The sequence below is a fragment of the Macaca mulatta genome, chromosome 3 (assembly GCF_049350105.2).
Source record: "Macaca mulatta isolate MMU2019108-1 chromosome 3, T2T-MMU8v2.0, whole genome shotgun sequence".
Classification (NCBI taxonomy): Eukaryota; Metazoa; Chordata; class Mammalia; order Primates; family Cercopithecidae; genus Macaca; species Macaca mulatta.
Window position 1 is genome coordinate 3,158,628 of NC_133408.1, and position 18,625 is coordinate 3,177,252.

Here is an 18,625-nt window from a genome sequence, read left to right on the forward strand (position 1 = left end):
CACTCAGTACCCCTACTTGATAGATGAGAAAGGCGAGGCTGAGCAAGGGTGGACAACTTCTTCCTGGCCACAGCTGTCAGACCTTGCAGGGAGGCCCCAGGGCCCCTCTGACGGGGCCACCCACCAGCGGCAGCACTCACTCCAGGATGGGTCTGCAACTCCTCCAGTGTGTAGACGGACACTCCCAGAAGGCGTGTTAAGGGAGCGCGCTGACCCCAGCTGTGTGGCTCAGCCTCTCCCCACTGAGCAGGAGCGTCAGTGAAAAGCCGAGCCCCTGCTGAGGCCTGACGGCTCAGTGTGAAAGCACCACTTTCAGGGCCTTGGCTTGGCTATGGAGAGTGCATCAAAAATAAGCACCTTTCAACAACAGCTGATTAAACTCAGTTCTGAAAATTGCCTGAATAATTTATCAACCGGCAGAGAAAGGGCTCCAGGGCCTGCCTGACAAGTCCCAGTGGCACCGGGAAGGAAGGAAAGCCGCCCTGACGTTGGGAGCTGAGCGGCCGCTCACAGCCGGACCGTGATGCTTTCACAGACTGATCTGACGCTTGCGGCTACATCATGTTATTCTCCTGCCGGGCAAACACGCTCTCAGAAGACATCCGTGCAGAACGAGGTCACTCTGAGACCATCACAAACCACAGAAGAAAACAAGGTCGTTGTGCCACCCACAAATCACCAGTCACGGAAACTGCTTCTAGATGGACCAACGGGACCAAGACCTCCACCCAGCCTTTCCGATACCCGTGGTTCCTGAGGGTGCACGTTTTTAATCCATTCTCCACAGGCCCAATCTGGCCAAATACACGTGTCCCTGTGGCCTGCAGCTAGGGGCCACCACTGCCCACAGAGCCCAAATTAAACACAGCGGGAGCCGTGGAAAGTGCATGTCAGCCACTCAGAACCTGGGGATGTCCAGGCTCTGCAGGAAAGACACAGACTGAGGGCTCTGCCGGCCCCGGCTTGCTGGGAAACAGGATGAAAAGGCCCCGGTCCCAGCCCCCGCCAACAATCCTCCAGGAACTGAGTCAGGTGACCCTGGAACCAGCAGGTACAGAGAGGGCAGGAACTCTCCACTGGAGCCCGCCCCCCTGGTCAAGGGCTTTGTGAGGTGGTCAGGGCTGACCAACCACGGCCCTTCACAACTAACCCCCTCTGGAGGCTGGGGTCATGGCAGGGGCCACCCAAAATCTACCCCTGGACTGGGGGCAATGGCCCCTCCTGAGGCCACTCTACGTGCCTCCATTAACTCACCCATGAGGCTATGAGCTGGACTGACCCTGCGACCCACAGCCATTACTCAGCAGCTGCCCTGCTGCCCAAATCGGCTGAGGCCTCCCCAGCGCCTGCCTCCCACCCCTCCAATCCAGCAGACTCTTTTCACAGCACCATGAGCCTGGCAGTGTTCCCAACCCGCCCTGCTGTGCTGCCGGTGAGGTTCACACCCTCCTTTCACGTGCTGTCACGGGATCTGACCTCCGGAACCCAGCCAGGAGGCTTGCCACCTGCGCCCTGCCCTCTGCAAATCGCTCTGGCACCCGCTCAGACCCGGTGGGTTCTCCGCATCGATCCGTGAGTCCTGGTGCTGCCCACCAGGCTGACGGTGTCTCTGTGAAGCAGCCACATGCCGGTGACCATCGTGCCCGTCAGCCTCACCTTTTTGGTCCACTCGACAATCCTGCTTTCCGTGAAGGTCTCAAACATCTCCTGGAAGAACACACTCAGTTTCTGCTGGATCAGGGAGACAGTGATGTCCGAGACAGGCAGGTTGGCCACCTGGGCAATGACGTCGGCCACGCGGCCCGAGCCCTCCACAACTACGCAAGGGGTGCCGTTGGTGGTGGCGTTGTAGATGGTCTGCAAGGCAGGCGGGGGCGTGAGCCCGGGACTGGGTCCTCACCTCGCTCCAACGCTTTCTGAATGGAGAATTCTCCAAGGCCATCTAAGGGAAGGGCTGGGCTAACACTACTCCAAGATCCACTGAAAGCACTTATCAGTTTGGTGGCATCCCCTGCTCTGGGGGAAGAGGGAGCTGCCCCAACACACTGGGGGCTGCACACCTGGCGCCTCTCGGGCCTCAGCACCAGCAGAATCAAAGGCTCTCAGCATTTTTGCCTATGGACCTGCAGACGTGAGGGCCTCGCAGCAAAGGGGACGCTGCATGGACCTGGAGTTACCAACCTCATAAAAGCCCACAGTAAGAGCAGGGCAATGAGGAAGGCCCCCGGGCTCCAGGGGGTGCTGGACTTCGGGAAGAGACTGGCCAAAAGGCCGTCTGGCAGGAAGGACCCTGCCATGTGTATGAGCATCCGCCTGGGATAAGGAGGCAGGTGTAGCTGCCCCAGCAGGAGAGCGTGAAGGGTACTTGGCATGCGTAGGGAGTGAGGACCCAGTGCTCTATGGATTCCTGTCCAGCCTTAAGCCCCCAAGGCTCTGTTTTGACCTCCTGCAATCATGAAACATAAATGGGACACTGCTTATGATTCCATCCTTCACAAAAGCCCACACTCTTGGTCCAGATCCGCAGGCTATATGTCCTCATATGTTCCTACAGCAGGTGAGGTCGCCTCGCACCCTGCACGCCACAAAGCGGTTAGGATTCGGGTCAGGAAGGAAGGCCAGCAGAGCAGCGCATTCAGGCCGCATGCCAAATCCGCAGTCACACAGCTGCTGGCACCACAGATCTGGGATGGGGGCCGTGGCCCTGTACTTTGAAAAATGCTTCCTTTGCCGGGCGCAGTGGCTCACGCCTGTAATCCCAGCACTTTGGGAGGCCGAGGCGGGTGGATCACGAGGTCAGGAGATCGAGACCATCCTGGCTAACACGGTGAAACCCCGTCTCTACTAAAAATACAAAAAATTAGCCGGGCGTGGTGGCGGCACCTGTAGTCCCAGCTACTCGGAGGCTGAGGCAGGAGAATGGCGTAAACCCGGGAGGCGGAGCTTGCAGTGAGCCGAGATCCGGCCACTGCACTCCAGCCTGGGTGACAAAGCGAGACTCCGTCTCAAAAAAAAAAAAAAGAAAGAAAAATGCTTCCTGGAGGAATCTTGGGGGCAGAGCTGCAGAAACTCCCCAGCCTCCCCGGCAGGTCCCGGGAGCAGAGGCTCCCCACTCACTCCAGGCCCTGGGACCCCATCCTTTCCTTCCATGCCAGTCAATGGTCTGGTCACAGCCAAGCCCAGCTTCCTCCCCCAGGCACCTTCCTCCGACCCGTCCTCTGCCCACCCGGAAGCAGCCCTGTCACAGGACAGACACTCTTTCTCGTCTCCTGGTGGGCAAGCTCATCGCTCTCTCTTGCCAACAGTCTTGAGTGCTGAGACAAGCACTTCTGGACAGTCATCTGCCAGCAGCAGGACGGGCCCACACCTACCCCCTCCCACCCAGCCATGCTCACCTGCAACGTGCCCGGGCCGCCCTCCAGCACCACACACACGATGGGGATCTTGATGGCCACACCTAGAAAAAGCACAGAGCAGAGTGAGGGCCACACCTAAACAAAGCACAGAGCCGAGTGAGGGGACAGAGGTGGGTGGGGGGCAAGACCCTGCACTGGGGCACTCTCCCCTGCCCCCTGCCGGCTCCAGCCTAACCACACACTGAAGCACCTGCTGGGAGACCTCTAGCCAGTGCTGAGTTGCCCTTGAAGGTCAAAGCTCCACATTACCAGGGGACCCACCTGTTCCACATCGATGAGCAGACTCGAGAGCCCCCTGCCGCCCACACCTCCCCCGCTCGCTTGCATCCCATCCACCCCCTCTTGCTTTCTTGGGAGGGAGGGAAGGAGGGAGGGAGGGACAATCAGAGCTGATGCCCCAAGCAGGTGGGCATAACCTGTCATGTGTAGGTGGGAGCAGGACACGACATGTCCATCCTTTGTCCCTCTGCCTGGCCCCACCCTGAACTTCATCCAGCCCAACAGCAGGGGAGCCTGAGAAGGACTTAGCAACCTTTTTCCCCAGGCAGCAAACTCTGTCTATGAGACCCCATGGGCCCATCGTCTTCACACACTCACCCACACATCCCACCCTGGGTGTCCTAGTCAAGCAGGGTTCTCAAAGCGGGGTCCCTGAACCTCAACAGCACCCCCACCAGGGAACGTGCTCCTAATGCAAGTTCTCAGCCCACCTGGAGCTGCTGAGTTGGACCCTGGGGCCGGGGCCCATGCACTGGTGAGGAGCCCTCCACGGGAGTCTGCTGCACAAGGAAGCTTGCAGGGGACCCCAGCCCACCGGGGCACAGGCCAGACACCTCCCATTCACCATCTCCTCTTTGAGCCCTCCTCGAGTGACGGGCAAAACCCCACACTTGACCTCCCGACGTCCTCAAACCCATCCCATCCCACCTATGAGGAAAAAGGTGTCAAATCCTAAGTTTTGACTATCGTACATTCTGATTTCTGAACCTGAGACCAGACCATGGTCACGGTTTAAAATAATTGTAGGGCCAGGCACAGTGGTTCAAGCTTTGTAATCCCAGCACTTTGGGAAGGTGGTGGGAGGATCCCTTGAGCCCAGAAGTTCGAGGCTACAGTGAGCTGAGATCACACCACTGCACTCCAGATCCTGTCTCAAAAAAAAAAAAAAAGTAGGCTGGCCTATTACCTGTGAGCACACAGGTGAGCTGCCAGCCCCCCTGACCGCCCTCCCACTGGCTGAAACGGGCAAGAGAAGATGACCCTCCTGGAACAAAGTATAAAGAGACATGGGATAGAAACCCAGGTGTGTTCTGAGGATGCTCCAAGCGCCACCAACATCCTGGTTGTGACCAGCTGTACCTGACACTCTGACCAGCCCACTGTGCTATCTGCCCAAGCACTCTTGAAAGCAAGCTTCCCTACCTCCTCTTTCCTTGGTCTGCTCCGACATGAACTTCTCCAGCCTGGTCCTCAGAGGAATCTCCACCCCATACTGGCCGTGGGTCCCGTCGTCCACGAGGATGAAATGAGAGTGGTTGCTGTCTAGGCAGGTCAGGTTCCCTTGGCCATCCTCATCCAGTACGTACTCAGCAGGGAAGCTGCCCTGGAATGGCCAGGAAGCGTCAGACACAGCTTCTGGAAAGCTCTGCCTCTCTAACGTGAGCAGGCTGAACACCAGCCCCCAGAGAGACCAGGTCCCAGTCTCTGGAATCTGTGGATGTGGCCTTATTGGAGAAAGTGACTTTGCAGATGTGATCGAAACATGAGAAGATTAACCTGGATGATCTGAGTGGGCCCAAAATACCATCACAGGTGTCCTTACAGGAGAGAGGTGGCGGGAGAGACACACAGGAGAGGAGGACACGGGACCACAGAGGCAGGGACGAGCGACACAGCCACAAGTGGAGAAAGCCGGAGCCCCCAGGAGTGGAGAAGGCAGGGAAACAGACCCTCCTCCCAGGCCTCAGGAGGGGTGTGACCCTGACTTCAGAGTTCTGTCCTCCAGACACGTGAGAGACCACAATGCTGCCGTTTCAGGCTTGTGGCCATTTGTTACAGCAGCCACAGGAAACAGATACAGGTCTGGGGTGAGGAAGTGGGGTGCTGCTGTAACAAGCACCTAAAAATGTGGAAGTGGCATTGAAGCTGGCAATGGGGAGAAGACAGCAGGATTTTGAAGCACCATGAATAGAAAACATCTCAATGTCCTTGAAGAGAATATTGGTGGGAATGCGGTGTTAAAAGCCTTGCAGAGACGGGCACAGTGGCTCATGCCTGTAATCCCAGCACTTTGGGAGGCCGAGGCGGGAGGATCACCTGAGCCCCAGAGTTCGAGACCAGCCTGGACAACATGGCAGATCTCATGTCTACAAATAAAAAAATTAGCCGGGCATGGTGGCGCACACCTGTAGTCCCAGCTACTTGGGAGGCTGAGGTGGGAAGATCACTTGAGCCCAGGGGCTCAAGGCTGAGGATCACACCAACGCACCCCAGCCTGGGCAACAGTGAGACCCCGTCTCAGAAAACAAACAACTTGCAGTAAGGGCTCCGAAGGAAGCAAGGAGCAAGGCAGGGAGGGTTTTGTTACCTTAGAGCAGGGGTCCCCACCCCCTGGGCCATGGACTGGTAATGGTCGGTGGCCTGTGAGGAGCTGGGCTGCGCACAGCAGGCAGGTGAGCGAGTGAAGCTTCATCCCTATTTGCAGCCGCTCCCTATCGTGTGTGTGACTGCCCGAGCTCCACCTCCCGTCAGATCCGCAGCACTAGATTCTCATGGGAATACTAACCTTACTGTGAACTGTGCGTTCGAGGGACCTAGGCTGTGTGTCCCTAAGAAAATCTAATGACTGATGATCTGTCACTGTCCCCCATCACCCCCAGATGATGGGACCATCTAGCTGCAGGAAAACAAGCTCAGGACTCCCACTGATCCTACCTGATGGTGAGTTGTATGATTACTTCATTATATATTACAATGTAATAATAGAAATAAAGTGCACAATAAATGTAATGTGCTTGAATCATCCCCAAACCAACCACTCACCACCCCGCCCCCATCTGTGCAAAAATTGTCTTCCATGAAACCAGTCCCTGGTGTCAAAAAGGTTGGGGACTGCTGCCTTAGAAAATACATACATGGGCTAGGCCGGGCGCGGTGGCTCAAGCCTGTAATCCCAGCACTTTGGGAGGCCGAGGCGGATGGATCACGAGGTCAGGAGATCGAGACCATCCCTGGCTAACATGGTGAAACCCCGTCTCTACTAAAAATGCAAAAAACTAGCCGGGCGTGGTGGCGGGCGCCTGTAGTCCCAGCTACTCGGAGGCTGAGGCAGGAGAATGGCGTGAACCCAGGAGGCGGAGCTTGCGGTGAGCTGAGATCGTGCCACTGCACCCCAGCCTGGGCGACACAGCAAGACTCCATCTCAAAAAAAAAAAAAAAAAAAAAGAAAAGAAAAGAAAATACATACATGGGCCAGGCGCAGTGGCTCACACCTGGAATCCCAGCACTTTGGAGGGCTGAGGCAGGCAGATCACAAGGTCAGGAGTTCAAGATCAGCCTGGCCAACATGGTGAAATCCTGTCTCTAGTAAAAAAACACAAATTAGCTGGGCGTGGTGGTGGGTGCCTGTAGTCCCAGGTACTCGGGAGGCTGAGGCAGGAGAATCGCTTGAACCCGGGAGGCAGAGGTTGCAGTGGGCTGAGATCGTGCCACTGCACTCCAGCCTGGGAGACAGAGTAAGACTCTGTCTCAAAAAAAAAAAAAAAAAAGAGAGAGAGAGAGGGCCAAGGGTGTGCCTGCACAACCCCCTGCTAGTGACGAAGAGACTAGGCAAGGAGACTGCGATTCACTCAACCATCTCAGAAGACAGGAGTGGAGACGGCATCACAGGAAAGGTCAGCAGAGCCCTTTTTGTCTACTGGCAGAAATTCCTATGGCATTCAAAGGAGGCACACAAAGTTTTCACAAATGTTACATCAACAACAACACTGCAAATTTGGACTGAAAGGGACAGAGGTGGGATAAAATGAAAGGTCGTCAGACTCCTTAAAATCTTCAAGCAGGAAATAACCTATAACCTTCAGGGAAAAGGATCATCCTGAAGGCAGAGCTGTGGACACAGAGCAGGGTGGGGGGTGCCCAAGCCACAGAGGGGTCTCCCCAGTCTCACCACCTAGTGCGTTCCCCCTGCTGGGTTTTGGAATTGCCTGGGGCTGGTGATGCCTTGGTTCCTCCCATGTTCCCCCTTTGGGAATGAGAGTGTCTACAGCTGTGATGCTATACCTGCCCTTCCCTGCTGTTCCCTTGTATTTTGGAGACAGGTGACTTGTTGTCTCCTCTCACAGGTGCACATGTGAAGAGAAAATCTGCTCCAGGATGGATCAGACCCAGAGTCTTCACATCCCTGACTTAAATGATGACATTTGGGACTTTTGAGCTGATATTTTTGTTTGTTTTGTTTTGTTTTGCTTGAGATGGTGTCTCGCTCTGTCATCCAGGCTGGAGTGCAGTGGCACAATCTTGGCTCGCTGCAACCTCCGCCTCCCGGGTTCAAGCGATCCTCCTGCCTCGGCCTCCCAGTAGCTGGGATTACAGGCGCCCACCACCATGCCTGGCTAATTTTTTGTTGAGACGGGGTGGTCTCGAGCTCCTGTCCTCAGGTGATCTGCCCGCCTTGGCCTCCCAAAGTGCTGGGATGACAGGTGTGAGCCACCGTGCCCGGCCAAGCTCATGATATTTACATGAGATTCTGATCTTGGAATTTCTGCTGTAACGGGTTGGTAGTTGGAGAGGATCATTTGGTTTGGTTTGGACAGAGCCTTGCTCTGTCAGCCCGGCTGGAGTGCAGTGGCATGATCTTGGCTCACTGTAACCTCCGGCTCCTGGGTTCAAGCAATTCTCCTGCCTCAGCTGGGATTACAGGTGCCTGACGCTATGCCCAGATAATTTTTGTATTTTTAGTAAAGACAGCATTTCACCATGTTGGCCAAGCTGGTCTTGAAGTCTCGTCCTCAAGTGATCCGCCCACCTCAGCCTCCCAAAGTGCTGGGATGACAGGCGTGAGCCCCCACGCCCGGCCAGGATCTGGCAATGGGGTGAACGTATTTTGCATGTGGAGTGGAGGAGTCTGAGGCCAGAGGGAGGACCGCAGTTAGCTGAATCACGGCCACCCAAAGACATCAAGGCCTGCTCGTGGACCCGGTAAGTGCTGCTCCTCATTTCCCTGTTTGGAAAAGCATCTTTGCAGATGTCAGTTAAAGATCTTGATATGAAGGCATCACCCTAGATGACCCCAGTGGGTCCTCAACACCATCACAAATGTTCTTATGGGAGACATGGGGAGATTTCACACAGGCACACAGAAAAGGCCACGGGACGCGGAGGCAGAGACTGGAGGGAGGCGGCCACCAGCCAGAGGATGCCCATCAGCACCAGACGCTCGAGGCAGCAGGAATACTCTTCCCCAGGCCCTGGAGGGAGGTGGCCCCGCCGACATAGATGGCTGGATGATGGCCAACCGACACGGATTCCAGATATGATAGACTAAGTTTCTGCTGCTTTAAGCTGCCAGGTTTGTGAGCCCGGGTTACAGCAGCCCTGGGAGACAGATCCAAGGCAGGGTGGCAGCGGGGCTGGGACACCCACCCTCCGCCGTCCACAGAGAGGGAGCGCGGCTAAGCGGAAGCAGCCACAGTCCCGTTCTTCCAACAACACCAGCAACGGTGGTGTCATGGGAAGTCATCTGAACTCAGCGTGGGGAGGAAAGTAAGGAGTGACCTGCGACATCACCCAGCCGCTCCTGGCTTCAGTTTTTCAATTCATAAAAAGAGCAAGCAAAGCCAAACAGCCGGTCCAGTCAGACCCCACCAGACATATTCATGATTCTGATGCAAAAGGAAGGTGGAGGCCGAGCTGTGGCTGGCCAGGGCTTGCTGGGCCCTCGTGGGCATCTGGGAGTGTCCCCCGCCCCCCGGAATGGACACACAGTGTCTGTGATGTTGCCAGAGGAGTAAATCACCCCTCGGGGTGACGAGGGAACCTGCTCAGTGAGTCACAGGCCAGTGTTTGTGGGCTTTCCTGACCACACGGATTCAGGGGCACACACGCATTATGCCAAAGTTAGTGTGTCCTTGGAAAATCTGGTTGAATGACTCATTATCTGTCCCAATTCAAGGCTCTGGATTAAAGCAACTGCTTCTCCTGCGGCCAGTTAACCAGAGGCAGGAGTGCTCCATCCTCAACCTTGACAGAGAAGCTGGGGGGGTCCTGGCTGCCGGGGACCGCAGCACAGTGGGATTCCTGGATGCAGGAGACCTCTGAGTGCAGGGACTCAAAGCGCTAAAAGCTCCAGTTCGGGGTCAGATCGCCCTGGCTCAGCCCTGCCCAGCTGCCCGCCGGCCACGCTCCCTCCCTCTGCTGTTAGCGGAGCCCTCATAGCCAGTGACTCTCATGTGGACCCCCTCTTACAACCTTGAGGGAGATACCAGAGTCCAGCCAAGTTAGCCATTCATCCAGGTCACCTGGGTCAGGGACCGGGCCAGGAGTTGCGCCCAATCTCCTGAGTGCGCCCGCCGTCCCTGAACACCCCACCTGCTCCCTACAGTGCCCCATCAGACATCACCCACACCCCGGCCCCTGCACACTCCGCCTGCCCCCTACAGCACCCGGTCACACGTCACCCACACCCCTGGTCCTAGGCTCCCCTCCCCAGCGGGCCGCGCTCACCGTGGGATGGATCAGGCCCTCGCGGCGGTGGACGGTGCCCCAGGTGGCGACTCCGATGGTGATGACCTCACCTTCCTTGTAGCTGCTGCTCAGGCTGAAGTCCCGCACCGCCTCACCCACCTGCTTCATGACGCCGGCGTGGGAGCCCCCCGTGATGATCCAGGCCCCTGGGGAAGAAGCACGGGTGGGCAGGCCCCTCAGTACTGAGGGGCACCCTGATACCCAGGAGCCTGACGCCTGAGCCCCCATCAACACAGAGCCCCTCACTCAGGGGCTTTTAAACCAGCATCAGGTATAAGGAACGGGTTCCCACGGTCCTCAGGCAGGGTGGGAACAGGAGCAGGCCCCACCCCTCTCCCTGGTCCCTGCCACCTCCTCTGGTCCCCAGACTCAGGATCCCGATTCTCAGCACGCTCTCTGCATTCTTCTATTTTGCTTTCCTTCTTCCTCCCAGCTTTCAGGACCCAGGTGCGGCAGAGTGCGTCCTTGCTCGCACCACTCATCCTGGCCCCTAGGAAGGACTCCCTCCACTTTCCACCCACTACTTGCTGCCAGAGGTTTGCAGCCAACCCTGTAAGAAACACACCTCCGGCCGGGCGTGGTGGCTCACGCCTGTAATCCCAACACTTGGGGAGGCCGAGGCAGTCGGATCATCTCCCAGGTTGGGAGTTCAAGACCAGCCTGACCAACATGGAGAAACCCCCTCTCTACTAAAAATACAAAATTAGCCCAGTGTAGTGGCACGCGCCTATAATCCCAGCTACTCGGGAGGCTGAGGCAGGAGAATCACTTGAACCCGGGAGGCAGAGGTTGCAGTGAGCCAAGATTGCGCCACTGCACTCCAGCCTGGGCAATAAGAGTGAAACGCCATCTCAAAAAAAAAAAAAAAGAAAGAAAGAAACACACCTTCCACCCCACATCTGGTCTGACCCAGTGTTGTGAGCCGGTGGCAGCTTTGCCTGAGAGCAGGAGGTCCCCAGGTGTCTGCTCGCCTGGCCTGCCCCAGGGTGAGAGGCACAGGTGAAGCCACAGCTGCTGCCCCACAGCCTCCCCTTGAGGCACCAGCGAAAGTCACATTTGTTCGTTTTGGGGATTTGTCCCTGGTATAATGCTGCCATACCAAAGGCTGGGTCACAGTGTCACCATAAGAACAGCAATTGGGCCAGGTGCAGTGGCTCATGCCTGTAATCCCAGCACTTTGGGAGGCCAAGGTGAGCAGATCACCTGAGGTCAGGAGTCTGAGACCAGCCTGACCAACATGGTGAAACCCCGTCTCTACTAAAAATGCAAAAATTAGCTGGGCGTAGTAGCACGCGCCTGTAGTCCCAGCTCCTCAGGAGGCTGAGGCAGGAGAATTGCTTGAGCTCAGGAGGCAGAGATTGCAGTGAGCTGAGATTGCGCCACCATCACTGCACTCCAGCCTGGGCAACAGAGCAAGACGCAAGACTCCGTCTCCAAAAAAAAAAGAAAACAGCCAATCGGCCAGGCACAGTGGCTCATGCCTGTTATCCCAGCACTTTGAGAGGTCAAGGCAGGAAGATTGCTTGAGCCCAGGAGTTCAAGATCAGCCTGGACAACATAGACCTTGTCTCTACAAAAATTAGCCTGGCATGGTGGCATATGCCTCTAGTCCCAGCAACTCGGGAGGCAGGGGCAGGAGGATCACCTGAGCCCAAGAGGTCTAGGCTGCAGTAAGCTGAAATCGTGCTGCTGTACTCGAGCCTGGGGAACAGAGCGAGACCCTGTCTCAAAAATAAATGGATGGAGATAGAGATGGAGATGGAGATAACAGTTGAAAAGCTGGTACTAGCTTTGGGCCAGGAAGCAGACGGCAAGGTCACTGATATTGAAAGCTAAAAAAAATGCAACATGAAGACCTGGAGCGGGTGAGACCCGAAGAAATCCATGGCGTTATTTGAGAGGGCGAAGCATCAGAAAGTGCTTGTGGGACAGTGACCTGCGTTAAACCTAGTCCCACATGACCAGACTGAGAAAAGGTCTGGCCGGGCGCGGTGGCTCACGCCTGTAATCCCAGCACTTTGGGAGGCCGAGGCGGGCGGATCACAAGGTCAGGAGATCGAGACCACGGTGAAACCCCGTCTCTACTAAAAATACAAAAAATTAGCTGGGCGCGGTTGTGGGCGCCTGTAGTCCCAGCTACTCGGGAGGCTGAGGCAGGAGAATGGCGTGAACCCGGGAGGCGGAGCTTGCAGTGAGCCGAGATCGCGCCACTGCACTCCAGCCTGGGCGACAGAGCGAGACTCCGTCTCAAAAAAAAAAAAAAAAAAAAAAAAAAAAGAGAAAAGGTCTGGTCATTTTACAAGCAGGGCTGTGGGGCTCACAGGTCAAAAGATGCAGCCATGCCTCACGGTCACCAGGCAGACAAACCGAGGACTCTGAGCCGCACAGGCCAAGTCAGGCTCAGTTATGACTCCACTTGGAAGCAAAGACCACACCCCAGGAAAAACGAGGTGACCCCAGACCCATCTGGACCCAACATTGCCAAGTAATCACCTCAGGGCCTCACTATTCACCCAGTCCCCTCCAGAGAGGCCCGGGGAGGCTCGAGGACTTGGGGTCCCCTCCACAATGGAATCAGGGTAGGGCAGGGCACCAGGTCACAGCCCCTGGGATCTCACACCATCCACCAGGACTGGGTCCCTGCCTGGCTCTCACTGGTGGTGCAAACTTGGGAGGTGATTTGACTCCAACCAGGCAGTTGCCTCAAGTGAAAAGATGGAAATAATAATGCTCCTTGCCTGATGCTGATGGAAAAAAGTGATCATGGAAAATGTGATGACCGGGAACTCTCGCTGGCCCCCTACAACTGTCCCGCAACGCTGGCCCCAGCCGTGCACCCAGGCCACCGAGGTTCCCAGGCCACCGAGGTTCCCAGGCCACCGAGGTTTTCATCTCTGCTTGGCCCTGGGCACCAGCAGGGCCACACACTGAGCCATCTCCAGCCCACGGGCAAGCCAGGGGCAGCGCCGGGTGTCAGGGAGCAGCTGTGCCCAGGTGAGGGGTGCATGGGTCCGACTCAGGCTGGGGCACAGCCTCGGCGGCTCCCAGGGACTTTTTGGATCCTGATGGCCCTGACTGCCCCGGCACAGCCTCCACAGCCCACCCTGCCCACCCGCCGGGGCCTCGTGTCCCTCCAGCCTCCGAATTACCTGTGGTCTGAGCCACCTTGACCAGGCCTCTGCGGAAAATGCTCTTCAGCCGCGGCTTCATGTTGAAGTTCTTGGCCCCCCCGGTCACTGAGATCAGGAGGTTGGGGACGTCCAGCCCCCAGTGCTGGGTCATGAGGTGGTAGATCGTGCTGGAGGGCGTGTCCTGGGAGACTCTAACATACTGTGGGACAGGGAAGATGGCGGAGGGAACCTGTGTATCAGTGGGCAGGGACAGCACCGACCCACACAGGCCACACGGAGAGGCCCCAGTGGGCGGCAGACACCGCACAGACTCAGTAAAGGGGTCCCCGTGTGGGCAAGGCACGGATCATGAGAGAAGAGGGAGGCAGAGAGGCCCAAGCCGGGAGCAACAGGCCGTCCTTGGGGACCAGAAACGCCCTCAGCAAACCTCCCCCGGCCCTCATGCCCCCACAGCACCCACTTTTTCCTCTTCCTCTCGATTTTGGGAGTGCCTCTCAGACACGCACCAGCAGACTCTAATTCCCACCCTAGCGCCTGGGCCCTGCCTTCCCAGGGCCTAACCATCTCCTGCACTGGGGTCTCTGCCCTCCTGTCCTTGTGCGCCCAGCACTGCCCCTCTCCTGTCCCCTTTCCTGTCCCCTCTGCTCTGTGGCCCCTGTGCCCTGGCCCATCCTGGGGATTCAGGGGGCCCAGCTTCCTGTGCCTCCCATCTGAACATGGCTCTCCCAGGCTCTGTCATCACTCTGGCCCCTTGTGCTCCAGGAGACCCTCACAAGTACACAGTGGACTTTCCCTGTTCCGCTAGGTGGGCCGTGTCTGAAGAGACCCAGCCGGGCCAGCAACCCCCGCCGGGATTGGCCCACCAGAGACACAAAGGTGATGGGTGAAATCCAGAAATGCCATGAGGTGCCCTTAAAACAAACATGTGGTAGCATTGTCACTAAAGAAGGTCCAGTTAACCCACAACCACGGTGCCTGTCACCATCAGAACGTGGGCCCCACCGGGTCCACCAGGCATCTGGAGGTGCTGGTCTCCCTGGGAGGAGCAGGGCTGTGGCCTGCATGGTGGACACTCCTGGGCTTCGAGGCAGACCTGCTGCACCACAGGGTCTGTGTCCCAGCTGTCACTCACTGTCAGGCCACAGGCGTTTTTCCCTCACACCACCTGCCCCTGTCGGCAGCTGCAGGGCTGGGAGAAGTCGGGGAGTGGGGGAGGGATGCAGCCAGAACTCCGGGCTCAGACGCAGCTGGACTCAAACCCACCACTGGTACTGTCACCATGGCCTTGGGCAACGGGTGGGGTCTGCCCATACCTCAATCCCTCATCTGAAACCCGACAACGGGACTGTTCCCATAACCACAGAGACAGAGGGGCCCAGGGGCCTGGAGAACACCCACATGTGATGGTGACACAGGATGGCTCAGGGGCTGGGCCAGCCAGGAAGCCTGGGGCCACACGACCCCATCTCCGAGACCTGCCCCACTCAACCTCTTTGGTCACCTCATGGCGTCATCATGCATCGAGTGGACAGGTCACACTCGGCGGGTACCAGATTCAGGGCTCCAGACCCCAGCACAGAGATCAGTGCCACCCCCTCCCAGGAGAGTGGCACCCAATCGCTGTCTCAGAACCCTCCAGAAGGCTGGTCAACACACAAGGGGCCAAGTCTTTGACTCCACAGGCCTGGGATGGCGCCTAAGAATTGGTCAGAGATGGCTGGTCCTACAGGGACCACAGTGAAGTTGTGCATGAGAGAACCCAGCCCTGCGCCTGGGCCTCCCTCCAGCAGTCTGCACCCTCACAGCGCTCTCCTGCAGGCCAGGCTCAGCCTGGATCACGCTGTGCCTGGCCCAGCCTCCTCGCAAGGACGCTCGCCTTTGGTTCCAGACTTGCCATATGGGCCTCCCTGCCATCCTGGGCCCCTTCCCCCTGCTTTTCCCTCCCTCTCCACACCCTTCCTGCCATTCCCCAAGCACACCCTGAGTGTGACTGTGTCCTGCATCCCTCTCTTTCCTCCCTACTTGCCCCCAGGCCCTGACAAATGCTACCCAGGGCCACCCAGCCAGAATTCACTCACCACTCCCGGCTTGCACCTTCCTAGAAAGCTCACTGTGCCCCACACTGCTTTGCAGATGACCAAGCACTCCGAGAGTGGGATGCATCTCCTGCTTGCCTTGCAGAGCCCCTCCCCCCCACTTTGCTGTGCAGTGGGCTCTATGCACCCTGGATCTTTGCCAGCCTCCTGCTCTTGCCCCAGGAAATGCCAACCACCACGTGTCACTGTGGGGCTATGCAGCTCCACCCACAATTCAGAGCAAGAGTGATGGAAACCAACCTTCTTCACCTCCTGGCTCAGGCCCGTGAAGACGATGTCACCGAAGGCATCTGTTGGCATCTCCTGGACATGTTTCTTTGGGTCCCACCGTGTGCCCTGGAAGGTGTCGGGCTTGGTAGCCTCCTCCAGGTGCTGCTCACGCGTGTAGCCACACTGACACACCACCTTCCTGCAAAGACACAGCACCAGTCACCCAGGGAGTGCGGTGCCCTTCCTGCTCCCTGTGGAGGCATCGGAGGAGGTCCAGTGGAAAGCTGCAACCTTCCCCCACCCAGCAAAAACAGGCACCTTCCAGCCATGGGGGAGGCAGCAGAGGCCTAATGGTGGGCTGGAACTCTTCTCACCCTCAGCAGTAACAAGAAGCCTCCCCAGGAAGTCAGTGGATCAGTGGAGGCTGCAGGGGGCTTTGACTTCACCCTTCATGGGGCACTGACAGGGGGGACTCCTTCCTTCACCATAGACATGTCAAGGGGACCAGCTAAAACTCAAGATCTTGAGTCTCTTAACACAAAATCTAAACTATCAAGGTTTCAGTCAAACATCATTAGTTGTACCAAGAGCCAGGAAAATCTCAACCAGGATGAGAAAAGACGGCTGACAGCCACCAACACCAAGATGACACAGATGTTCGAGTTATCTGAAAATGATTTTAAAGCAGCCACATTAGAAATGCTTCAACAAGCAATCATGAACATGCTCAAAACAAATGAAAAAAAACATAAATTTCCAGTAAAGAAAGGGAAGATATACCAAATGCAAATTTTAGAACTGAAAAATGCAGTAACTGAAATAAAAACTCAATGGATGGACCCAACAGCAGGATGGAGGACACAGAGGAAAGAAGCCGGGAACAGGAAGACAGAACAGTAGAAATTGCCCAATAAGAACAACAGAGAGAAAACAAACAAACAACAACAAAGTAAACAGAACCTCTGGGACCTGCAGCACTGTAACAAAAAATCATACATTCATGTTCAGAGTTCCCGAAGGAAAAGAAAAAGACAGTGATCCTGAAAATGTATGTAAAGAAGTATGGTCAAAATTTCCCATATTTGACAAAAAAGACATAAACCTACACACTCCACAATCTGAGTGAACACCAGACAGGATAAACCCAAAGAGATACATGCTAAGACACATAACAGTTAAACTTCCGAAAACTAAAAACAAATAAAAAATCTTAGAAGCGGCCAGGTGCAGTGGTTCACACCTATAATCCCAGCCCTTTGGGAAGCTGAGGCGAGTGCATCATGAGATCAGGAGTTCGAGACCAACATGGCCAACATGGTGAAACCCTGTCTCTACTAAAATCCAAAAAATTAGCTGGGCATGGTGGCGGCCGCCTGTAATCCCAGCCACTCAGGAGGCTGAGGCAGGAGAATCGATTGAACCCAGGTGGTGGAGGTTGCGGTGAGCCGAGATCAGACCACTGCACTCACTCCAGTCTGGGCAACAGTGGGAGACTCCTTCTCAAAAAAAAAAAAAAAAAACCTCAGAAGTGACAGGAAGTTGGGACCTTCTTCATTGAAGGAAGGTTAAGGAATTTGTCACCAGCAGACACACCCTAAAAGAATGGCTAAAGGACGTTCTCTAAACAGAAAGGAAACAAGAAAAGAAGGAATTTTGGAATATCTGAAAGGAAGAAAGAATAACAAAAAGAGTAACCTCTTGAATTTCGTAACTGATGTTTGATGGCTGAAGCAAAAATTATAACACTATCTGACATGGTTTTCAATACATGTAGAAGAAATATTTCAAGCAATTATAGATTAAGAAGGGGACACAGATGTAAAAGGAGATAATGTTTCTATACTTCACTCAAAATGGTAAAATGTCAACGTCAGTAGATTGCAATAAGCTTATTATATAATATACTACCTAGAGCAACCCCTTTTTAAAAAAAAAAGTGATACAAGAAGATACACTCAAAAATAGTATGGTGTAAGCAGTGGCTCACACCTGTAATCCCAACACTTTGGGAGGCCAAGGTGGGCAGATTGCTTGAGCGCAGGAGTTTGAGACCAGCCTGGACAACATGGCAAAACCTTGTCTCTACCAAAAATACAAAAATTAACCGGGCATGGTGGTGCATGCCTGTAGTCCCAGCTACTCAGGAGACTGAGGTGGGAGGATCACCTGAGCCCAGCGAGGTGGAGGGTGTAGTGAGCCAAGATCATGCCACTGCACTCCAGCCCAGGCAACAGAGTGAGACTCTGTCTCCAAAAAAAAAAAAAAAAAATGAATAATCAAAATAGAATTCTAAAAAATGTTCAAGTAACCTATAAGAAGGCAAAAAAAAAAAAAAGAGAACAGAAAACAAAAAATAAAATGGCAGACGTACGCTCTAACATACCAATAATTACACTAAATATAAATTTTCTAAATACAACAATTAAAAAACAGATTGACAGAATGGATTTAAAAAAAAAAATGGGTCCCAATTATTTGATGTCTACCAAATTCTCACTTGAAGTGTAATGACACAGGCAAGGTGAAAGGGACAGGAATATTCAGCAGTTAAATAATATTGACACAAGGCTGAGCGTGGTGGCTTACACCTGTAATCCCAGCACATGGGAGGCCAAGGCGAGCGGATCACTTGAGGTCAGGAGTTCAAAGCCATCCTGGCCAACATGGTGAGCCCATCTCTACTAAAAATACAAAAATTAGCCAGGCGTGGTTGCACGTGCCTGTAGTCCCAGCTACTTCCAGTCTCCGGGAGGCGGAGGTTGCAGTGAGCTGAGATTGTGCCATTGCACTCCAGCCTGGGCAACAGAATGAGATTCCATCTCAAATAATAATAATAATATTGACACAAGCAGCAACTTGGATATCAAGCGCGCTGTGCTGAGGGGAAAGGACATGAGTCATGTAGCGTATGATTCCATTGATGTAACAGTCTCAAAATGACACAATGATCGGCATGAAGAAAGATTGGTGGTTGCAGGGTTCAGGGATGATGGGGGAGAAGGTGAGTTGACCATACGGAGGAAGTACA

General features: G+C 55.2%; 1 protein-coding gene across 5 annotated transcripts in view; it reads right to left on the reverse strand.

The window, feature by feature from the left end:
* Positions 1 to 18,625, reverse strand: part of TRPM2 (transient receptor potential cation channel subfamily M member 2) — an 87,525-nt gene that overhangs the window by 58,213 nt on the left and 10,687 nt on the right. For all 5 annotated transcript variants that reach the window (XR_013414786.1, XM_028845266.2, XM_028845267.2 and 2 more), the window contains 6 exons: positions 15,628 to 15,796; positions 13,310 to 13,490; positions 10,140 to 10,306; positions 4,839 to 5,019; positions 3,396 to 3,457; positions 1,657 to 1,857 (listed from right to left, as the gene is read on the reverse strand). Coding sequence is in view for 4 of the 5 variants with exons in the window: in XM_028845266.2 (XP_028701099.2) it covers positions 1,657 to 1,857; positions 3,396 to 3,457; positions 4,839 to 5,019; positions 10,140 to 10,306; positions 13,310 to 13,490; positions 15,628 to 15,796 (961 nt within the window). In the remaining variant the exon portion in view is untranslated. The remainder of the gene's footprint in view (positions 1 to 1,656; positions 1,858 to 3,395; positions 3,458 to 4,838; positions 5,020 to 10,139; positions 10,307 to 13,309; positions 13,491 to 15,627; positions 15,797 to 18,625) is intronic.